A 22574-nucleotide genomic window follows, 5' to 3' on the forward strand; every position below is an offset into this window, starting at 1 on the left:
ATTTTTTTTTTCCATAAACAGATATATATCGATAATTGATATCCTTGAAAACAAATCTTGCATTGAAATATTGTTGAACATTATGATTAGAATACACTAATGAGATAATAATGGAAAATTTAAAAAAATTTGCTGCAATTACAAAATATAAAACTGCCAAGTAGAAGCAGCATTGATAAAACATATATTGTATATTTAATTACTAAATAATTGTAATGATAAAAAACTATGTTGTTGTAACTAGCTGAAGGTGGATGGTACAAGTACACATAAATCATACTTGTCGTGCTGAAAAATGTATGTATCGGAATAAAATATAAATAAGCTATACTCACAGTGGGATTATGATTGTATTTGTCTAAATCCCAATTTATTAAATAAAAAATATGTTTAAAAATTATACATTCCAATCCGTCACAATTTTTATCTTTTTGTGAGAGTATGTGATGACGCAAGTACATGATCTGATCAAATTGACTTTTGAATGTGTATATAACATGCCCACCCGCACCCACTCTATGCTCTCAGGTCATTGAAGTGTTATTTAAATGAGGTTGTCTGTGTCCTGTTGCAACTTACAAGATGCTTAACGGCCATTATTATTAAGGCTATTTTCATTCTTTTATTTAGCTGAAATGAGTGCCAACTATTCCTAATAATAGCATGTTTTTAATTGCCAAACATACCATTAACACTTGGGTTTTAAACAAAAAAAAAAAAAAAAAACAAGAGGATTAAGGAAAATGTATATTGGATGCAATCTTAAAGATTCAAATGCTTTGGTAATCGTGATCAGAGGAGAATGCAAATAATTAAGAACATTTATTTATTTTTAACTTTTTACCATCACAAGTTCTGTTTCTGTAACACACAAGTTCATCCTCAAGATTCCACTTTGTAAATTTATTTTGAATGAACTGCGACATCATATAAAATTTATTTTTCTCTTTTTCTCTTTTGGGGTTAAACGTATAACTTTTAACACGTTTTCAAGTTCCAAAAAGGAAGAATTTCTTGATAGGTCGAACAAGAAAAAGTGAGATCTAATACGTGTGCCTCACAAAGGGTTTAAAAAAAAAGCAACGATAAGAATCTTATGCTTTTCTATCGGCATAATAATAGTACAGGGTGTCGAGCTAGATTGCCTCTCCTTTTTATTTACTTTAAATTATCAACTCAATCACGTATTACTTAAATTATCAACTCAAACCCTAATTTATTATATTCCAGTCCTACTTTGTAGTTATTAAGTGTGTTTCCTCGTCAATCTAGATAGGAAAGACTGCTAATATTTGATAAACTAGAAAATATTTCAAAGCAATTATCTCCATTTCTGTTTAGTTCAAAATTACTCGTAAGGGTTGATAGATGGTGGAGGGGTACGTTGTCTATGGAATCAGGGTTTGATGCCTTTATTACTACTTGAGTGCTATATGAAATTAAAAATAATAGTAATAATAACAAAATTGATTATATTTCATCGAACTAAATGTTGAATGATCAAATTCTTAGATTTAGTGAAAATAGATGTAGATAATAATAATAATAATAAGAATTAAAAACAAATTCTTTTATTGAAAATATAGGACTCTATTCGATGATGAAGAGAATTGATACAACTGGCAAAATTACTTCAGTTAGTTAGAAGGAATGTACGAATAAAAGAGCAAAAGAAATAAAATTAGATAATTGGTGGGAACATTTTGATTCTTTTGAAATAGGTCCATCCAATCCATTGGCTCGTCGTATCAGCAACTTGACGGTTTGTTGCATTTTGCCATTATTTTTCTTATACCATACTTTAATTTAGGAGTTAGGCTAGCGTGACTAACTTAATCATGCTCCTAGCGTGACTAAGACTTTTTAGATGCACATAAATTATGTCACTTTCGCCAAATGACAAATAAGCCTTTGAAAGTTAATAGCCTAAAATTAGATTTCAAAGAAGTATATATATAATTTTTTTTTTTTAAGATCAAAGACTTTAGAAATGGACAACCAGTGATTTCTCATATTTATAATTCAAATTTGACCATAAAAAATTCTCTTTTTTTTTTATTTTTTCTTTAAAAGGGGGAAGCGAAGGGCAGATCTTCAAGTTTTGTACTTTACCTCTCTAAGTAGCATTTTATGAATATGATATGATAAGATTGATTGGGTTTAATTTTCAAGTCATAACTTCAAATCTTTATATGTCCTTCCACAAAAATTATATAAGTGTTGGGTGAAATGGTACATCTGACCTATCAAAGGAAAAAAAAAAAAAATATGATCATGCATGCCACACGGACAGGTAGTCATGGAACTCACCAAATTGTCATTTTCAATTTAATTTGGAGTATTCCTTACGTGATTTGCCTTCATATTCCATATATCTTTAGAAAAGAATAAACCTTTGTGTACCAAACAGCTCCACCATATCTATATATGATCCACTTTAAAATTCAAATGGATTCTTTATCATACATGTTATATACAGCTGAAGAAAGAAAGAGAGGCATATGCGTGGGTAATATGCTTGTGGCCGTATCACATTCTTAAACCAGAAAATGACCAGTAACCGATAACAAGATATAAATTATTCGAAATTCCACCCCCACCCCCACCCCCACAAAATATGCTCATCACCTCACCTCATATTCCTTCAAGAGTTCATATAAATAGCCCCATCCCCCCGGCGGACTATTGGATCGTGCATCCGAGTTTTGTGTGTTTTTTTTCTACGTTTTGGGAAGGTAAGGTAATGCGTTTTGTTGACTCATTCAAGTTTTGGATTATTTGTTTTCATTGAGTTCTTTTGACACTGTGTTCAAACTGCCACATCAGTGCAGTGTCGAACGAAGTCAGTTCAGCATTTTCTATGTGGTGTGGTTTCTCAACTCAGCCATGGGATTCCCTTGTTTCTATCATAATTAATTGTAGTCTATTGGTTGTGTTTGGGCGAGCGAAAGAAGTAGAGCTCTCTATAAATTTGAAGCTCTAAGGAACTTCTTGCTAATATTTATTCAGTTACCCTCCTCATTATGAGTTGGATTTCACATGTGGATAGGTGTCCATATCCCACCTAATCAAATTAATTGCTCCTTCCGTCCCTCTCTTACTCCTCAACATTTTGAGCATGAAATAGTTTTCTCATTCCATTCTTCACACAACACGCACAAGAGAGAACAAGTACACAAACCAGTAATCTTTTGAAGGATTTTTTAAGATCGTTTCTTACCCATTTGAAAGTGTGTTACTGGGCTTGTGAAAACTTATTTCACAAGTTCAAGACATTCATTGGCATCCCAAAAATTAGTCTTTTACAAGTATTTGCTATCCTAGCAACTTTCCGGTAAGTGAATATTTGTTCTTGTTTGATGAAGATAATTAGTAATCCAAAAGTTGCTCTTCTTTTGATGTTGTATCTTGTAATTTTTCCCTCCCATTATTCTTGTATAGTAGAAGCCTTTCACTATATTAGGTCCCATGATTTTTCCTCGTAAAGATTTTGGTGTTTTTTTGGTTACAATTTCTTTAATTCAGCATTTTATATTCTACTAAGAAAGGCTTGTGATTTTCCAACAATATTTTCCTTTTAGTCTAACATGTACGTAAAGCCTACTTATGCAACCATTTTTTTTTTCTTCAAATGAAGTATTTTATGATCGATTCAGAGAAAAAATTAATAAAATAAATAACTAAGCTTTCTCTCGTTGATAAAATTATGAGATAAGTTGTATTTATCCTCTTAACTCTTCGTTGTGAAAGGTAGCCAGACCTGACACTACAGACTTCAAACTCTATATTAATGGGGCTTTCTTTCCACATGGAATCCGACATGGGAAATCCACATGGTTCATTTGAGAACATTCATCGATCAGGTTGGCCATGTGGATATATATATATAGAACCTGTTCCCCGTATATCACACTCATGGCATGGTAACTTCTCCCTATGACATGGAGAGTGTGTGAAATGGTCTAATAGATGGCTCCATTTGTTGTCAACACCTTAGTTGTCACATATGAACACTTTTCATATAATTTATCCATTAAACAAAAAATAAATAAATAAATATTTTACAGGATTTTTTGCAGGATTTTTTGCAGGATTTTTGAAAATGGATAATGAGCTTGGGAGGGGATTGAATGGAGCCAAGTATGAGTGCCTGCTTTTTGGTATGTTTCAATCTTGTATTTGTCATTGTTCCCAGTAGCTTGCATTGCCTTGCCTGACAAATTAACTTCTAATATATAACAAATCTGCACTCAACATAATTTCAAAAATAACAATGCAAATTAAGAAAACCAACAGTTGTCCTAACCGAATTTTAAAGATATGGTGTATGGAGTTGTTGATTGTTGGTTGTTGGTTGTTGGTTGTTTTTACATGTATATTACAGATATGGATGATACATTATATCCCATGAGCTCAGGTCTCAACTTTGCTTGTCGCAAGAATATCGAAGGTATGATTTTTACAATTAAGACATATTGAGAATAACAAATGGCACCATAGTTTAGGTCTTAACAATGATGACTGTTGTTTTGATGATAAAGCATGTGAACCTCAGCTACGAAGTGAGAAGCATGATCATGATAATTTGGTACAAGGCACCTATAAATTTACCTTCATGTCTCTAATTAATGTGATGTTGTTATTGCTGATTTAACTGCAGAGTACATGTTGCAACACCTAAAAATTGAAGAAAATGAGGTGCCAAGGATGTGCTTGGAATTGTACAAGGAGTATGGGACTACAATGGCTGGTCTCAAGGTAGAATAGGCTAATGTTGACGTCTCCTCTGTTCTCTTCTCCAATTTAAGTTTTATTTTTATTGTTATTTGCTGAGAATTGTGTTCTCCTTTTGAAGGCACTAGGGTATGAATTTGACAATGACGAATTCCATGCTTATGTTCATGGAAGATTACCATATGACAGATTGAAGCCTGATCCAGGGTTGAGAAGCCTTTTACTTTCCATGCCACAGCGTAAAATCGTATGTCAATCATAACTTTTGTTTGACTGAAAAAAAATGGCTTAATCATCACAACAAGAATATATCATGGTCTATGAATTGGTGATTCTAACTGTGGGTATTGGTGTGTATTGAATTTTGCAGATCTTCACTAATGCTGACAAAGCTCATGTGTCTCAAGTGCTTAATAAGTTGGGTTTGGAAGATTGTTTCGAAGGCATCATATGCTTTGAAACTCTTAATCCACCATTTGAACCCGAAATTTATGATAAAAATATGCCATCGACTGATAATTACATTGTTGAGCCAGATGAAGATGCATTCCTCACAGAATGTGAATCTGATACCGAAGCTGTTGATTATACTAATGGTAATGTCTCAGTTCCCAAATCACAGATACTTTGTAAACCCTCTCTGGAAGCCATTCAAGCTGCTATTAGGATCGCAAACATTGACCCAACGAAAACGGTAAGAACAGGGCTAGCTTACCAATAGGGAAATATTGTGTTTATCTTTTCATCACTACGGAACTGATAATTCGAGATTTTTCTCTCTCAGATTTTCTTTGATGACAGTGCTCGAAACATTGCTAGTGGGAAGGAAGCAGGTCTTCATACAGTTATCGTAAGTTAGTAATGCTTGGCTCATACTGCAATTAATACAACTTTGAGGTCGCAGGTCAAGTCCAGATTATCCATAAAAAAAAATAAAAAAAGAAGTGCAGATTGAGTCTTTTATCATGATTTGAACAAAAACTACCAGAAATATTTTTTTTTTGAAAACCAAGGAAGAGAAATTTATTCCTAAATTAGCATATAATGAGATGCCTCTAAACGATTGCCATGCTTCAATGATTATCATAATCTATGGCAGTCATGGCTCATTGAGTTGCAGAGGCCATTTTATTATTTGAAGTTTCAGGGTAACATACTCATCAAGATTCAATACCTGCAGATTGAGCTCGTCTTGAGATGATTCTTTATGTTGTAATAGCAATTCATCATTTTTATCCTCATAAAAAGCCTTATTTCAAACTTTTGGGGTTGACAACGAATGCTCTTCCTTCATTCAATTCTGACTGAAGCCGTGCTTTGTGCTAATTAAGTGCCTTTATATATTCTCTCAATACCTCAATCCACATCTTTTTTGGTCTTCCACTCACTTTTTTAGGACCTTCAACTTTCATGTTCTTTTTAACTAGAATATTATCAATCTTTGTTGCCCGCAATAAAACCATTATTTCAATCAACATTCCCTTGGTTTATCATTTATTGGGGCTACTTTTACATTTCTATTCTATAAATGTGTTCATTTTTTATATTTTTTCACTGATCCATATCTCAACATCATCATTATCTGCTATACCCAATCTATGTAGAAGATATTGTTTCATAATTCCACAATATTCAACTCCATAAAACATAATCAGTACTCTTATCTTATCAGCTGCTTATAAAAAAAATTCCCTTTGAATTTAAAAGAAAAGAAGATAAGAACAAACATCGACATCACTATGAACGTGCTAGAGAAAATACCTGTTTTCTTTTTTGATCGATAAATACGTGTTTTCTGTACTCATCTTATTTATTCACATAAGAAGTTGGAATAGATATTATAGGTATATGTCGAATTGATGGCTGCAGGTTGGGAGTTCAGTGGTAGTGGAAGGAGCAGATTTTGCTCTGGAAAGCATACATAATATAAAAGAAGCTCTACCTGAGATATGGGAAGGTGATCATCAGTTGGAGCAGCAAGTTGTTCAATCCACGGCTGTTGAAGCTGTAGTCCTTGCTTAGAAGTACTTCCATGCCATATTTATCATCCTAAATATGAACTCCTCCTCCTCGATCATGCAAAATTTCTGGTTTTGCTATATGAATGTAGAAGATGGGAGGTGCCTCTTCTTAATGGTGAACCAAGTCAAGTGGAGATCTTTACTCACTTGAGCTCCACATTTATAACAATTGTGTCATGTATTCCAATGTGTCTTTTACTTGTTCTTTTCAGTGCTTTCTGTGATGATTCCATGGCTTAATTACTGTAACCCACACTTTAATTTAATAGAATAATTATGAAGAGAGGAAAACATGCGTCACACTACGTGAATGTGGGGAAGTATAGTCAATGAAGGACCAATGTTAGTTACATACTTTGTTAAATACTCAAATGTATCCACCAGATCTTTGTTTGAGTCAGTTTCTAATTAAAATGCTTACATTTATTATGTATGGGGGGGTGTTGCTGCGAATGCACGTAGGCCAGAACATGACTACACTACACCAATAAAGTCTTTGCCCTTGAAGATCATTTGGAATGTTACATTTATTTTATGATTTTTTTTTTTTTTTTTTTAATATTGGTAAGCTGGGGTTGGAGGAACCTTACCCTTTTATTAAAATTACTCATGACTATAGTTATTTGTTACAAGAATATTTGCAAGCTCTCGAGGAATCGAAGAAAAGTCTTCAATGATATAGAAATCCTTAACTTGTGTGGATAATCTTTATGTATGTTAATTCTTAGTTACAGAGCAGGAAAGAAAGAATCCAACACAGATCAAGTGGCAATAGTCATCCAATCAATTTCTTTATGGTGGGTGGGACCCATTATAAAAACTTAAATAATAATAATAGTAATAGTGGGATGTGATTGTGAGAAATAATAGTAGTTTGGTAAAAGTAAAACATGGATGTGGAGTGTGGGGTTTGGAGTAAAGTAATTGGAATAATAAAATAGAGATACGATTTGTGCCAACGGCAACAATACATGGGACTTGGATTGGGGCTGGGGTTGGGAGGAAGGTATTGGGTTTGGAATTGAATTAAAAGATAACATTAAAAGAGAGAAACAAACAAAGCAAGTGTGTAAGCAAGGGGTGTCTTGGATTAAGTAAAAAACGAGTATGATAAGTTTGAAAAGATGGGTGATGGATTGTGAGGTGAGGTCAAAGTCCAATAATCTAAGGGGAAAAAGGGAAGTGCAGAGTCTTCAAGAATTTGATAAAAGTAGAAGAAACACAATAATACACCAAATGAGTAGTGACCATATTTATTAAAGTGGGGTCATACTCCACTTGTAGACCTATATATATATATATACATATATTCCGCAATCCACGGTGACTGAACTCTCTCAAAATCACAATTCCCTGATGTTGGGGGGTAAGGTACCAGTTTGATGTTTCATCACTCATATATGTGTCCCTAGCTAGTGGCCACACAACTGATTATTTTAACCAAGCAAGCAATTACATGGTCAATACGTTATCTTCTCATCAAAATTCAAATTTTAGGAAGGAGACTCCTATGAGGATTGAAATTAGAAAATAGATAAACAGTACTAATTGAATAGAATTAAATATTTATTAATCTATATATAATAAAACACAGTAGTGAATCCAACTCCAACTCCAATTACAATTGCATGGTATAAACAATCCCACTCCAACTACAATTTTGGAGTGGGGTCCATAATACTCTACTTTATTATTTTTTCTCTTCACTTCCTTCAACGATATATTTTCCTCTCTTCCCCCTTTCAAAAACATCCATTCAACTTTACTATATTCTCTCTTTTATCCTTTTAACCCGAGAGAGAATGCTCATGCCATAAAAGATATATCTACATGTTTTCAAATTAATGGCATACCCTCATGGGTTAATCTTTTTTCTCTTTTTCTTGATATAGATGAACTAAATGTCACCTACGAGTAGTGAACCGCAACTTTTTGTAATTTTTTTTTTTTTTTAATTGCTATTATGTTGACTGTAGAATAAGAGCTACACAGAGCTACAGGAAAATGGGCTACAGAGGATCCACTCCCTTTAACCAACCACTTCTTTATTTCAAAATATATATTTTTTTAAAACTCAACCGAAGGTCTTTCTCTCTCAAAATCCTGAAGAGCTATTCAAGAGATAAATTATTTAAGAGAGAGGGAAACTGGATATTTCACCACCCACATAAAATGGGAACAATTTAACCTCAACTTTTCCTTCTTAATATCATCCCATTGCATTCAGTATCATAGGCAATGATGACACTAGTTCCCGGTCATTCTTAAACATAGCTAAACAAAATTTAAACCTTTGACATGTAGAGTGATATCATTTGCCATTGGTCGCCTCAAATTCATCGCTCATAGGAGCAAATTATAATTGTAATAAGATGTAATTGGTCTTTGCTGCACACGATCAAATAATTTCAATATACTTTCCCTTTGTTTTTTTGTTTTTGTTTTTTTTACTTATACAAGTATAAATGTATTTTTTTAGTATGCGTTCATTTTCTATTTTATTCTTCTTTATTTTGCATTCATCTATCTCAACATCCATTATATCATCAAATTTTCTTTTTTGATTTGATTAGGTAGATGTTAATCATATATAATACTAGAATAAAACCTCCACTTTAACTAATAGTACTAATCACTCTGGGTATTTATTAATCATCATTTTAACTAATCTTTCCTCTGCGTGGGTGTTGTTACTGGGATAAGTCTCAGATAATGAAAAATTATGTGTATCCATTACAACCTTGATTTTATAAACAAAAAATAAGTCAAAATCACTCCACAAGTTGATCTCCATAAAGAGAGTTGATTTTACTATACAATAGTAATAATGAAATGTTATTTAAATGGTGACTGGTCTAAAGGGCATGTGGGAATCTAATTGGACTTTAGTTTTTCTCTATTTTATTGCCATTCCAGACTTTGGGTTTTGTTTCATTTGGGGATAGGGTGTAACCTATTATCTCTTGGATGCCCGTCCAAAATTTAAATAAATAAACAAAAATAATTGGTGGACTTGGACTTTGGAAGGAGATGCCCACTTCAACCACTTTTTAAATGTAGTAATAATCAGACTAATTTTTTTTTTTTTTTTAATGCTTTTGGAGTTGTTTATGTCCAAAACCCTTCCGAAATATACAAGTGTTGTTGTAAAGATAATACGGGCACTCTTGCTTGGGTCATCATTCTCTAGTGGATCGGGTAGCATCGTTGTTAATCAAAAAATAAATACGATAGGTGGGTGCTTGTGGAGTAGGCCATGCACGTTGGGGAGTCATCAGGGTGCATATATGCTTCATATATGGGAGGGATATACAATTTTAACCATTACTCCAGTCATGATGATATGTTTATTATCGATATCATATGAGAAAGATGCGCAAAATGATTTTCTACCAATCTAAATGAAATTGAACTGCAAGTATCACTATTGATTATATAATTATGTAACTTTACATTTAAGAATATACAAATTTAATAAAGATGAAGACTGTTGGTTGACCGTTGGCATGATGTGAAATTCCACATCCAATCTAAGGCCTATTCAAAAGATTTATCCCTTGGATTTTCATCAGATTAAATACTATCAAATTAGAAAAAAAAAAAAAAAATTTCAAATACATATTATATCCTTTCTCTTTTAAACATCAATTCTTTATCTCAAAACCACGGATCTATCCCCAAATTATTATTATTATTTTTTTAATTTGAGTTTTACCAAGAATTTTAGAGGGTTATGACATTGACTTGCCAATGAGATTATGGTTTAATGAAAGATAATCAATATTCAAAGGAGAGAAGATATAATAGATATTTGATTTAAAGAATCATGAGTATTATGAGTATTTAATTTTTTTTTAAAAATGATACGAGTCTCTCTCCAAAATTTATTGAGTAACAAACTTAATAAAATGAAATTTCCTTTCCTTGGAGTTTTGATAATAAAAGTATCATAAAAAGGTCTATTAAGTAAAATTTTCTTATAAGTAAGATCAATTTGGTATGATAATTCCACCTACACGCAAAAAGAATTCACATGTTCACATACAATTTCGATGGTTTAAATGTGATATCCAATTATTAGGATAAAATACGCATCTCAAGAATAAATCATAAAACTTTCTAAAAAGAAAAAACAATCCAATCATCCGATTTCACATTTACATGATCAAGATTGTGTGCAAACAGATGAATTCATTTCTAGAAATCTTAAGATTCCAAACCATGTATATATTTCTTAATTACCATTTCATTTAGGGGATTAGATTAGTAAAGTCATTTGAGTGAGGCTTACCTCAAAAGAGTAATGTCATGATAGACCTCACAAATTTAAAGTAGTTAGATGTATGTTGTAACATTTTAGCTTATTTGATTCTTTTATGATTACTTAGATTACTATTATTCAATTAAATTAAAATTATGATTTAGAAATAGTAATTATATATTTGAATTGACAAGTAGTCAGTCGTCACAGTTGATATGTTCCTTTGTTAACTCCGACTGCACCAACACCATGCATATCATGCTCTCTGTAAAAAAGAAAAAAGAATGATAATTTGGCATGAACGTTAACTTAGCTGCTTACAGTTAAAGAGTAGTGGGAAAACAAAGAAGAAAAAACCTGTTCTACCGCTGACGGTATTATCGATACCTTATCAGAAAAAAAATAAAATAAAAAAAGAAAGTCTGCCTATAAATAGTTCTTTTGAAAAAGAAAAGAAAAGAAAAAGAAACACCAATCATTCAAAAAAAAAAAAAAAAAAAAAGGACAGCAAACACAAGCCATGTAATGTAACTGTTTCAACTTTTCAACTTAAATTGGTTTCTTCTTTTTACCCTCCCAAACCATTTGAAAACCCCAATAAAGGAATCCTCCTCCTGACCTCCAACTTTTCTCTTCTTCATCATCATCTCATATGGGCTGGCTTCCCTCCTCTCTCTCTCTCAAGTCTTATCTCACCTCTCTATGTCTCTTCAATTTTTCAGTACTTAAGAAGATCTCATCTGGGTCTCTCTTTTCTTTAGATCTTTGTGCTGGTAGAGTTGGGTAGTTCTACCTCTGCAGCATTATTTACTCATCTAGGATCTAGGGTTGTTTATTCTTCCTGTTTCAATGCCCCACCTTTACTCTCTGCTTGTTCTTTTTTCTTCATATGGGTATTTTCCAGATTCCAAAAATTCTACTTTGGTTTCTTTGTTTGAGATGTTCCATTTATTATCCTTAGAGTAGATATTTGTGCTGGCTTTCCTGATTCAGAGATCCATACAAGTTTGTGGATCATTCCAAAGGTCAGGTGAGGGCTTTTACTATTTATTATGTTGTATGTATGTATGTATGTTTTATCATAGTTAATTAAGAGATGATAGACTAGTAAAGTTGGCACAAACAGATAAACACTGAGATTGAGACGAGGATGCTTTTATTTTTTAGTTTTGGGTACTTGGATTAGATAATAATTTCTCTCTATCTATATATATGTTTTTATTTATTTATAATTATAGTCTTCTAGAGTAGATGTTGATGATGCATAGCTACCAGAAAACAAGCAAGGGTGAGGGATTTGTTGGGTTTCCATTGAATTCTTTCCTTCTGTACCTACTCATGGTACAGAGTCATAGAAACCCTCCATTCCAGAGTTCTTGTATCTTCTGAGTGTATTTTTTATTTTATTTAGTAATGGGGAACAGCACTTCACGTGTCGTTGAGTGCTTTGTGCCACTCGGTAATGGTAATGGAAAAGGTGGTGGAGTTGATTTGGATTTCTTAGAGCCACTCGATGAAGGATTGGGTCATTCCTTCTGTTACATTAGGCCCATGAATCTTGACTCTCCCACCATTACTCCATCAAACTCTGAAAGATTCACCATTGAATCAAGCACTCTTGATTCTGAAACAATGAGCGGCTCATTTCGACATGAGATAGTTGAATTTACGTCAGTGGGTTTATCTAGACCCAACAAAAGTTTTCCTGAAACCACCTTCAAAACCATCTCGGGGGCTTCAGTCAGTGCCAATGCTTCTGCAGTTCGGACTGGAAACCAGAGTGCATTTTTTGCAAGTGACACTCAAGAGCCTGCTGCCTCATTTGAGAGTACTTCCTCATTTGCTGCAATCCCTCTGCAGCCATTTCCTCGTGGGTCAGGGCCTTTAAATAATGGGTTCATGTCTGGTCCTCTGGAGAGAGGATTTGCTTCTGGTCCTTTGGAAAGGGGTGGAGGTGGGTTTATGTCTGGTCCGATTGAAAAGGGTTCCTTCTTGTCGGGTCCTCTGGATGCTACAGATAAGACCAACTTCTCGGCTCCGCTTGCTTATAGTCACAGAAGACCAACTCTTGGGCGTCTGATGAGGAGCATGAGTGGTCCCATGAAAAGTGCTCTTACCCGGACCTTTTCAAAACATTCAGTGGGGCCCGGTTGGATGCAGCGGTTTTTCTTGCACCCAATGACTCACTATGTCTGGCGTCCTAAAGGTCCAAAGTTACAATCGGAAGCCCCCCGAAACTTTCTTGAAGTGGGTCCATCCGAAGGGGAATGTTGGAATACTAACAACTTGCAATGGGCTCACGGAAAGGCCGGTGAAGACAGAGTTCATGTCGTGTTGTCTGAAGAACAAGGATGGTTGTTTGTTGGCATATATGATGGCTTCAGCGGCCCTGATGCACCTGATTTTCTTATGAGCCATCTTTATAGGGCTATTGATAAAGAATTGGAAGGATTGCTTTGGGATTATGAGGATAAATCTGTAAATGATCCGCCAAAATCCGAGCTTGAGAATAACAATGTTGGAGCATCTTTGGGATGCGGAGAAGAGGAGCTTCAAGATTCTCAACCGAGTGAAGGAGTTTTTCAGTGTGGTTTAGAAAAACCACTTGATCTAGTAACTCTGACAGCTCCAGCATCTCATCATGAGATTACCAAGGAAAAAGGTGAAGTGAGGGAGAAGGCTCAATTGCGAATGAACCAACAAAGTGAAAGTCTGGGCACAAAGCCCTGCATTTCAGGCACAGAAGCTTGTTCTACTTCAACTGGAAACTTGGCTGGCCAAGGAAGGAAGAGCAAGCGGCTTTATGAACTACTGCAGATGGAACACTGGGATATACATGGTTCTTCCCCATTGTCAGAAGTGGAAAACCGAAGAAAGGGATCATGGGATTTGCAGTCAAGTTCCGATGACTTCCATTCCAGAGAAGCTGTACCCGAACCACAGCTTATGTCATACTTGACAAACCCCAAGGGAATCAGTTCTAGCTGTCAGGTGGATGATGCCAGAACTGTGCAAGAAGTTGGAGGTGCTGTTGGGATGGAATCTAAACGAGGTGCAGTGGCTTATTTATCTGTTTCGGGGCAAAGGCAGAGTACACAAAGGTCTCTGATCGGGTTGAAGATTAGCAAAATGTACAAGAAGCAGAAGTCATTGCGTAAAAAGCTGTTCCCTTGGAGTTACGATTGGCACAGAGAAGAGGCTCGTGTAGATGAGAGGATAGTGGAGCCATTGGGACCCATGAGGAGATGCAAGTCAAGAGTGGTTGATCATGATGCAGTCTTGAGAGCGATGGCTAGAGCACTTGAAACCACGGAGGACGCTTACATGGAAATGGTGGAGAAGGCCCTTGATAAAAACCCAGAGCTTTCTTTAATGGGTTCATGTGTTCTAGTGATGTTGATGAAGGATCAAGATGTTTATGTCATGAACCTCGGTGATAGCCGTGTCATCTTGGCACAAGAGAGGCCGAAAGATTGCCACCTCAATCCAAATCTTGTTAAGGATGATGCGAGGCATAGGAACAGGTCTAGGGAGTCACTTGTACGTGTGGAGCTGGACAGGATATCGGAGGAGTCTCCAATGCAAAATCAGAACAGCCGGGTTAACACGATCAACAAGAACCGAGAAATCTATATTTGCAGATTAAAGATGAAGGCTGTTCAGCTTTCCACTGATCACAGCACAAATGTTGAGGAGGTATCCAAGTTTTTTATTTCCTTTTTCTGAGAGGTTCAATCTAGTTACTGTTTCATAATTCCTCAATCATCTAGGATCTGCGTTCATTTTCATCATTTACCATTCTGCAATTATTTGAATGTGAAACATATATCATAAAAGGCTAAATCATGTTCTCTGTTTTGGAATTTTGGTCAGCTTTTTTCCTTATATCTTTTATACCAAAAAGTCATGTCTCCATTTTTAGGTTACATAGTATGTAGAAGTGCAATTTGATTTATAGGCTCTGAATACTTAATCTTGATCTCTGTATTGCAATGTGTTGTCCTTACGGATTCAGTTGATTTGAGCAGACAGGAGGTGAGGGAGCACTTATTGATTTGGTCTGGTGTCCCATCACAATTGCAGGCCATGTACTGCCATGTGATGGTGGAATTTAGAGCTTACAAACAGCGTTTGGCATGTTTTTGTGTCGTGTTATTTCAAGCATATTCTTGCTTCCTCGTGTGATTCTTTTTTTTTTCCTTTGATTTCTAAATAAATTTTTACTTATAAAAAAAATAATAATAAAAAAAAGAAGAGGAGAGAAAAGATAGAGGTGGTTGTGAGAGAATGAAGGGGGGATGAGTGCACATTGATTCCCACAGCTTTGTCTGTCACAACTATGTAATATATTGAATTTTAAAAGAAATTACAAGTATACCATTACTAACAAATAAACCAAAATCCAAAATCCATCTCTGATTCTAGAGGCCCAAGATATCAAAGTTGTCACTTCAAGGTATTCCCAGACCACCAATTTTTACTGGACATTCCTCTTTACGGGTGTCTGGTAAATTTATCCTCCAGATACTCAGTCTTGGTTTGCTTATTTTAATGCCCTTGGAGTCCAACGTCTCTCTCCATTATTCTAGTTTTGTGTTGGCTCCCTCTCTAGGCTCATCAACTAATACTACATCATCTGCATATAACATACACCAAGGTACACTTTCTTGAATCTGACCAATTACTTCATTTGAAACTATAGCAAACAAGTACTCCTTTATTTTCTCTTCATTCATCCGTCATCTTTTTTAGTATTTAAAATATTATTAAACAGCTTAGTTAAGACAATCCAAAACTTCTCATGCATTCCATACTTTATTGGAATGCCATCCAAGTCTAAAGCCTTCATGCTTTCCTCTTTGTTGATGTTGTTTTCACCTATGAAACTCTAATTTGACTGAAGTATGCATTCTCTTGGATCTCCTATTTTATCTTTAATTAGTCACAAGTCTCTTATGTAGTCCATTTAATAATTTCTGATGATGCTATGTCATCTTTTCTAATTTTGTTAATTTTCTTACCAAGACTTTCTTCTTTGCCTTTAATGCACGTAACATTATCTAAGTCATTAATTTTTCTTTCTCTAATTCGTTCCGGCTTGTATACATCTTTCACTCCTTCTCTAGCATCTACTCTATCATATAGATCATCATAGGCCTTATTCTGAGCTCATTCTCCACCTTTTTTTGCGTCTTTTTTTAGCATTTTTATATTTTTCTAATTTTTTTGGTTCTAGTTATTTGTCACAATTTTTTGTGGATCTTTTTCCTCTAATGACCTTGTAGGCATCATCATTCCATCACCATTTTTTCTTATGTGTGATTTTTTCCATAGACTTCCCAAGGAATTCTTTTGCTAATCTTTTATCCATTTAGCTACTTCGTTCCACATTTCTTTCTTTATCAATTTATTTATTAAAGCCAACAATATTTCTCCTTTTAGATTCCACCCCTTCATTTTTCAACACCTCTTACTTTCACCTCATTTCTTCCATCTTTTAATGTAAAGATCTAAAACCACTAGCCTATTTTATCCCTTGTAAACATCTGAAAAATTAAAATATAGAATTGTTTCTCACTTTTTCAGATATACTTTTGGCAAGGAACACAATCTTTGAATGCACCCTTTTTTGTGGTTGAGTATGTTACTAATCATTTGGGTCGCCCGTGCCCTGTGGTCTCTACCTCTAAGTTCCACACTTCAGTTTATTTGCAAAAAGCCATTGTTTTTTCTCCTTTTAGAATCCACCTCTTTATTTGATATCTCTTATTTTCACCCCTAATTCTTTCATCTTTAGTGGTAAAGATCTAAAACCATTAGCCTATTTATATCCCTGATAAACATCTGAAGAAGTAAAATATAATAAATTAAAGTATTGCTTATTTTTTAGTCAGGCATACTTTTAGTGCAGAACTTAACCTTTGTTACAAAAATACCTTTTTTATGGTTGAGTATGCTGCTAATCATTTGGGTGGCCAGTGGTTTTAGCTAATGCTGACCAAAATGAGGATTTAATTGTAGAATGGGATGTTTTATGTAGGCTAACCCTTGCATGTTGTCTTCGATCAAGCCGATACATAGGTTGGACTATAGGTGTAAACGGGCATTCTTTGCACATCGGGAATGATTGCTTCTAAGTTTATTTTGATATAATAATTTTTACTCAAAAGAGAGATTGAATTCTCTTCTGGATTGACCTTGCATTCTTTGTTAAATGCTGAATGATCTTCTGGAAATGGCCCTGTTAAATGCTATAGGAAGTTTTGAGGATCAAAGCAGAACATTCTGATGATAACCAAGCTATCTTGAACGATAGAGTGAAGGGCCAGTTGAAGGTTACAAGAGCATTTGGTGCTGGATTTCTCAAGAAGGTCAGTCCTGTGTACAGTGCTCACCATTTTAGCCAATTATTTTTATGGCACACAAGTTGTTGTGTTTGCTGGCTTTCTTTTGCTTGTGGTTAGGTATCCGACCTAACCGTGTTTTCTTCCATGAATTTGTGAACACAAGTCCATCCATCATTTGCTTTTGTTTCATCTTGCATGTGTGTTTAGTTGTTCAATAAACTGTTATACAAATGCTAGGATATACTAGAGTGGGGGATGTAATGCAACAAGCACATGACCATCTCCTTGAGATTAATGATCACCCCAACTAGATGGAAGACACTCCTACCAACACATGTAAAGCTGGGGTTCTTGTTATGCTACTATGTTCTTAGTAGTAGACTAAAACACATTGGCCATTAGAGCTGAATAAAAATGAAACTTTTTGGAAGCACTATTAAAAAAATATAAATAGAACAGTGGAAGACCAAAAAGCCTTTCCAACAGTAGGCATCTCACTAAATAATGTGAATCTTTGTTGCACCAATCTAAGTAGCGATAACCTTGGTTGGTTCAAATTGACAGTGAGGTTGCCTTGTGTGCTACACAGGTTTACTGCATGAGAAACTTCACTGGATTGTCCAAATGAAACTCTGGGTGTTAGGATTGTCCAAAATTATGAATTTTGTATGGTAGTCATTTATATTGGTGGCTTAACAAATGGTTATACATAATTGAAAACAAGAAAAATTAAGTTTACTTCTGTTCTGAAGTGTCCGGTGTTTCCCCAATGCAGGTTTTTCTGTCTTATCACTTTCCCTTTTTTATTTTTTCTTCTTTTAAGGTCATTCTGACAAATAGAGTGTCATTTGGTAGTATTTATTTTATAATAAACCATGTGTATGTGACAAGTTAGAGCTGATGCCTCGCTGGATTGTGCCCTTCCTACAGAACTGATCAAACTATGGCTTTTTGTTTTTGCCTGTTTGGTCCAGCCGAGATGCAATGAAGCTTTGCTGGAGATGTTTCAGGTTGATTACGTGGGGACTGCTGCTTATATCAGCTGTGCCCCTTCCCTTCTTCACCACCGTCTTTGCTCGAGTGACCGCTTTGTGGTCCTTTCTTCTGATGGGCTTTACCAATACTTCAGCAATGAAGAAGTGGTTTCCCATGTAGCATGGTTCATGGAAAATGTCCCTGAAGGTGATCCTGCGCAGTACCTGATTGCGGAGCTTCTCTTTCGGGCTGCAAAAAAAAATGGTCAGTTGACCCATATTAGATTCTTAAGTTTCTTGAATGTTTCTACTAGATTTCTTTAACACGAACAGTAGTCAGGGCAAGAAGGTGAGAGGAGCCCTCACTCCTTTTCAATATGAGAGACGTGTCACTCATGCTAAGGGACAGAGACCATCTTTAGATCATCCCATTCCCACCTTGGCGATTCCTAGGCCAAACTTTGACTTTATCAGATGATCCTAAGCGTTCAATGCGGTTAATTCTTTTAGGTGGTTATGATAAGTAGGCATGGCCTTGAAAGGCAGTTTGACCATGATGGATCACACTGATTTTTTCTCTCTTTCTCATACTCACTTAAGTATGCACACAGGTAGTAAGCACGGTTTCATCACCATCCTTCCTTGGATATCCTTTTCCTATAAACGATAACAACCACACGTCAGATTTTCCCTAGTGAATATGAATCTCCAACCTTTTTATGTATTGTGGAGTTTTTGGTATTTTTTTTTTCATTCCACAGCTTTTTAACAACTCAACAGTGAGACCATGAAAGAGATGGTGCTTACACACACATTTGTGATCAACACGCCAACTTTCTTCTTCATGTGACTGAACTAGTGAAGATTCATGCACATTTCAGACATTTTCCCTTTCACATTTTTAGTCCAGACTGATGTTCATGTTTTTTTCTTTTTTAATTAATCGTGTAAGTAAATGTATATATCTGTGCCATTCAGTTGAAGTACTGAAGGCTTGAATTAGTTGTTCATTTTCTCAATGTTGCCTCATCATTTCTTGCTGCAGGAATGGATTTTCATGAGTTGCTTGAAATTCCTCATGGTGATCGCCGGAAATACCATGATGATGTTTCAGTTATGGTGGTTTCCCTTGAGGGAAGGATTTGGAGATCATCTGGCTGATTTTTTCCAATTTTTATCAATGTTGCCTCACATGTAACTTTTTTAACTTGATAAAAAAAAAAAAAAAAACAAAAATGTAACCTTTTTTATTCCAGCAAGAGTAAAGCATCCATGTTTTTCTGCATCTAGCCTTCATTTTTTTTATATAAAAGAATTTGAAGGTTTGCGCATAGTGTTAGTTACCTAACACCACGTCTCTTGGCATTGACCCATGTAGGACACAACATGTTAGGCAAAATGTTGGGTGCTGAACGGGACCACAGAGAGAGAGAGAGAGAGTACTTAAGATCATTGGCATAAAAAAGTTGGAATTATTCAAAAGTCCAAGGTTTCTAATTGGTGAAGCTATTTCTTTTAATTGTGTTAACTAAGGTTGACTTACACTAGATTAAATGACTTTGCCCGTTGATATATATATATATATATATATATATATATATATATATGTGGGTCCCTTTCAGTACCAAATATTTTGGCAAATATTTTGCCCAACCATTTTTGTCTTACATGAGTTAGAAGTTTTGAAATGGGCTGATTTTTGGTGAGGATGATCTCTACGGTGAAGAGATCATCATCACCAAAAAGCAGCCCATTCCAAAACTTTTAGCCCCATGTTTACAAGTTGAAAAATCGTGGACTGTCCATTTTTTGTAAATCATTTTTGATGGGGTTAGAAGTTTTGGAATGGGCTGATTTTTGGTGATGATGATTTTCTCACCGTAGAAATCATCCTCACAAAAAATCAGTCAAATTCAAAACTTCTAACCCACGGAGGACAAAAATAGTTGGGCAAAATGTTTGGTGCCAAACATTTCCCTATATTTATATATAGGGTCCCATTCACCACCCTATGCTTTACCAAACGTGTTTTGTCCAACATGGGTTAGAAGTTTTGGAATAGGTTGATTTTTAGTGGAGATCATCCTCACTAAAAATCAGTCTATTCCAAAACTTCTAACCCCATAAAAAATGGTTTATAAAAAATGGTCGGTCCACGATTTTTCAACTTGTAAACATGGGACTAGAAATTTTGGAATGGACTGATTTTTGGTTTTGGTGAGGATGATCTCCTCACCATAGAGATCATCCTCACCAAAAATCAGCCCATTCCAAAACTTCTAATCCATGTAGGACAAAACACGTTTGGTAAAGCGTATGGTAAAGTGTAGGGTGTTGAACATTTCCCATATATATATATGTATATATATACATATATATATATGGGGGAGGTTCAAGGGACATATGTAAAAACATATGGAAACATATGGTTTTAAATATGGGTTAGAGGTTTTGGATTGAGCTGATTTTTTGCGAGGATGGTCACTATGATGAGAAGATCATCAACACAAAAAATCAGTTCAATTTGAAACTTCTAAATCCATCAAAAGTGATTTACAAATTATTGACAAAAATTAACAAAAAATCAACGGTCCACATTCTAAATCACTTTTAATGGGGTTAGAAGTTTCAAATTGGACTGATTTTTTTTTCGGATGATCTTCCCATCATAGAGATCATCCTCACAAAAAATCAGCTAAATCCAAAACTTCTAACCCATGTTTTGAAAATTTATTAATGTTACATTGTTTTTACATACGTTTTCTCATATGTCCCTTGAACCTGACCCTATATATATATATATTTTCTTCTTGGTAGGCGAGTGGATTAGTAGTTTGGAGAAGGTGTAGATGGATTTTGGAATGCAGGTCGTTTCTTTCACAAGCAAAGCCAAAGCCAAAGCCATGCAAGGCATGGCATGCATATACAACTACAAACGCTGACATTCAATTTAATTAATGAGAAAAGAACTTCAGAAGAATGCCACACCACGCAGGATAAAGTAACGTGAATGGAGGAGGATGTCCCTTAATAATTAGAGGATGGAGCAGAAACGTGCACTATCATAGGAAGAAAAGCTCACTGCAACAAGATCGCATTCTTTGCAACAAAGTGGGAAGTGTGGGTTAGGTTTTGGTTTGGGAGAAGCAGGCTTGGGGGGTCCAACACTAATAATATTGGCTACCTTTCCAATCTTCCTTATCTGCTTTACGACTAGTACAGGATCGACATCCCCGACCACAGTTAATGTACCTTTCTCACCATCCACACTCACCTGATCAATTCCTATCAAACATCTCATCAGCTATATATAATTAGTACTTAAAAGAGATTTCACAGAAATGGATTTTATTGAGGAGGGGTCCTTACCCGTGAGTTTTGTAACAGCTCTCATCACACATGTCTTGCACTTGTTGCAGTTGATGTTAACTTTAAGCACTATTTTCTACATCACAAGACATGAGCATATATAGAGAATTAATGGACAAAATATATAGCTAGCGTAGCTTCGCCCAAGTTAGCTAATTAAGATTGGCTTAATTACCTTCATGGTGGTGCAAGAGATGAAGACGAAGATGAAGACAATGCAGATTTTCCTTCAAATTCAATGAAGGAATCCAGTGTAACCTTCTTGTTTTATAAGAACAACAAATTTGACTTTTTGAGTTTTTTAATTTATGAAAACTTAGAACAACTGTCTCAAATTATTTAAACTGGCAAGGATCTAGTGTGTCTCGTAACACAAATCTTATGATGATGGGAGGAGCCAGAAAGGGTTCACGTTGACATCCTCAATCCACATTATATTTAAAAAACTGGACTGATGAACACCAAACATTTGTTAAATTGGTCGGACCATGATCTTTCCTGGTTCAATTCGTTTGGACCCATGTACATTCATTAAAATATGTATACATCTCCCCCCCCCTAAAATACCTTTATTTATATTCTTGGTTCATTAACAGAACAAATTTTATTATAAAATCCAATCGAACCTGGTTTGGTTTAATTTTTAAAAATGATTCCAAGTTCATGATGCAATGTTGTATTATTCATTGGCCGGCCACTAGATTTCATTATGGGCTTCAGGAATGAGGCCAGAGGATGTGTTTCAGGCCCATGAAGAAAAACTCAAATCGAAGGGCAATGATATTTTCTGTATAGGTGCACCCGTCTGTTATTATGAATCAGTTGAATAGTTCATTGATATTAGGTGGACAGGACTACCATTTTATTA

General features: G+C 35.1%; 3 protein-coding genes across 5 annotated transcripts; 2 read left to right on the plus strand and 1 right to left on the minus strand.

Annotated features, from left to right (window-relative positions):
* The first annotated feature begins 2847 nt into the window (after window positions 1–2847).
* Window positions 2848–7046, plus strand: LOC147402642 (Haloacid dehalogenase-like hydrolase (HAD) superfamily protein). Its single transcript, XM_086444373.1, has 8 exons — window positions 2848–2865; window positions 4080–4160; window positions 4385–4450; window positions 4661–4758; window positions 4856–4981; window positions 5105–5428; window positions 5519–5584; window positions 6604–7046. Exons 2-8 carry the CDS (start codon window positions 4103–4105, stop codon window positions 6754–6756), a joined length of 891 nt encoding a protein of 296 aa, XP_086300499.1. The 5' UTR covers window positions 2848–2865; window positions 4080–4102; the 3' UTR covers window positions 6757–7046.
* Window positions 7047–11531: 4485 nt separating this feature from the next.
* Window positions 11532–19626, plus strand: POL (Protein phosphatase 2C family protein). Of its 3 annotated transcripts, none has more exons than XM_086444374.1 (4): window positions 11533–14712; window positions 17274–17387; window positions 18338–18602; window positions 19383–19626. In XM_086444374.1, the coding sequence occupies exons 1-4, from the start codon at window positions 12430–12432 to the stop codon at window positions 19496–19498; spliced, it is 2778 nt and encodes a 925-aa protein (XP_086300500.1). In that variant the 5' UTR covers window positions 11533–12429; the 3' UTR covers window positions 19499–19626. The 3 variants fall into 3 exon arrangements, with proteins under 3 accessions (XP_086300502.1, XP_086300500.1, XP_086300501.1); XM_086444375.1 differs by lacking the exon at window positions 19383–19626 and adding an exon at window positions 19099–19348; XM_086444376.1 differs by lacking the exon at window positions 18338–18602 and having other exon boundaries at window positions 11532–14712.
* Window positions 19627–21117: 1491 nt separating this feature from the next.
* LOC147402644 (Heavy metal transport/detoxification superfamily protein) lies at window positions 21118–21887 on the minus strand. The gene is made up of 3 exons (XM_086444504.1): window positions 21882–21887; window positions 21707–21782; window positions 21118–21622 (listed from the first exon to the last, which is right to left on the minus strand). Exons 1-3 carry the CDS (start codon window positions 21885–21887, stop codon window positions 21372–21374), a joined length of 333 nt encoding a protein of 110 aa, XP_086300630.1. The 3' UTR covers window positions 21118–21371.
* Between the last annotated feature and the right edge of the window lie 687 nt (window positions 21888–22574).

The sequence above is a fragment of the Akebia trifoliata genome, chromosome 5 (genome assembly GCF_017979445.1).
Source record: "Akebia trifoliata isolate Shusen 1 chromosome 5, ASM1797944v1, whole genome shotgun sequence".
Taxonomy (NCBI): domain Eukaryota; kingdom Viridiplantae; phylum Streptophyta; class Magnoliopsida; order Ranunculales; family Lardizabalaceae; genus Akebia; species Akebia trifoliata.

Bases quoted from the DNA above. Each gene is read 5' to 3' on its own strand.
- LOC147402642 (XM_086444373.1), top strand. From the start codon at position 4,103: ATGGATAATGAGCTTGGGAGGGGATTGAATGGAGCCAAGTATGAGTGC. The intron at 5,429-5,518 runs GTAAGAACAGGG...TTTCTCTCTCAG, and splicing joins ACATTGACCCAACGAAAACG to ATTTTCTTTGATGACAGTGC. The intron at 5,585-6,603 runs GTAAGTTAGTAA...TGATGGCTGCAG, and splicing joins CAGGTCTTCATACAGTTATC to GTTGGGAGTTCAGTGGTAGT.
- POL (XM_086444374.1), top strand. From the start codon at position 12,430: ATGGGGAACAGCACTTCACGTGTCGTTGAGTGCTTTGTGCCACTCGGT. The intron at 14,713-17,273 runs GTATCCAAGTTT...TAAATGCTATAG, and splicing joins ACAGCACAAATGTTGAGGAG to GAAGTTTTGAGGATCAAAGC. The intron at 17,388-18,337 runs GTCAGTCCTGTG...TGTTTGGTCCAG, and splicing joins GTGCTGGATTTCTCAAGAAG to CCGAGATGCAATGAAGCTTT.
- LOC147402644 (XM_086444504.1), bottom strand. The intron at 21,623-21,706 runs GTAAGGACCCCT...GATGTTTGATAG, and splicing joins AGCTGTTACAAAACTCACGG to GAATTGATCAGGTGAGTGTG.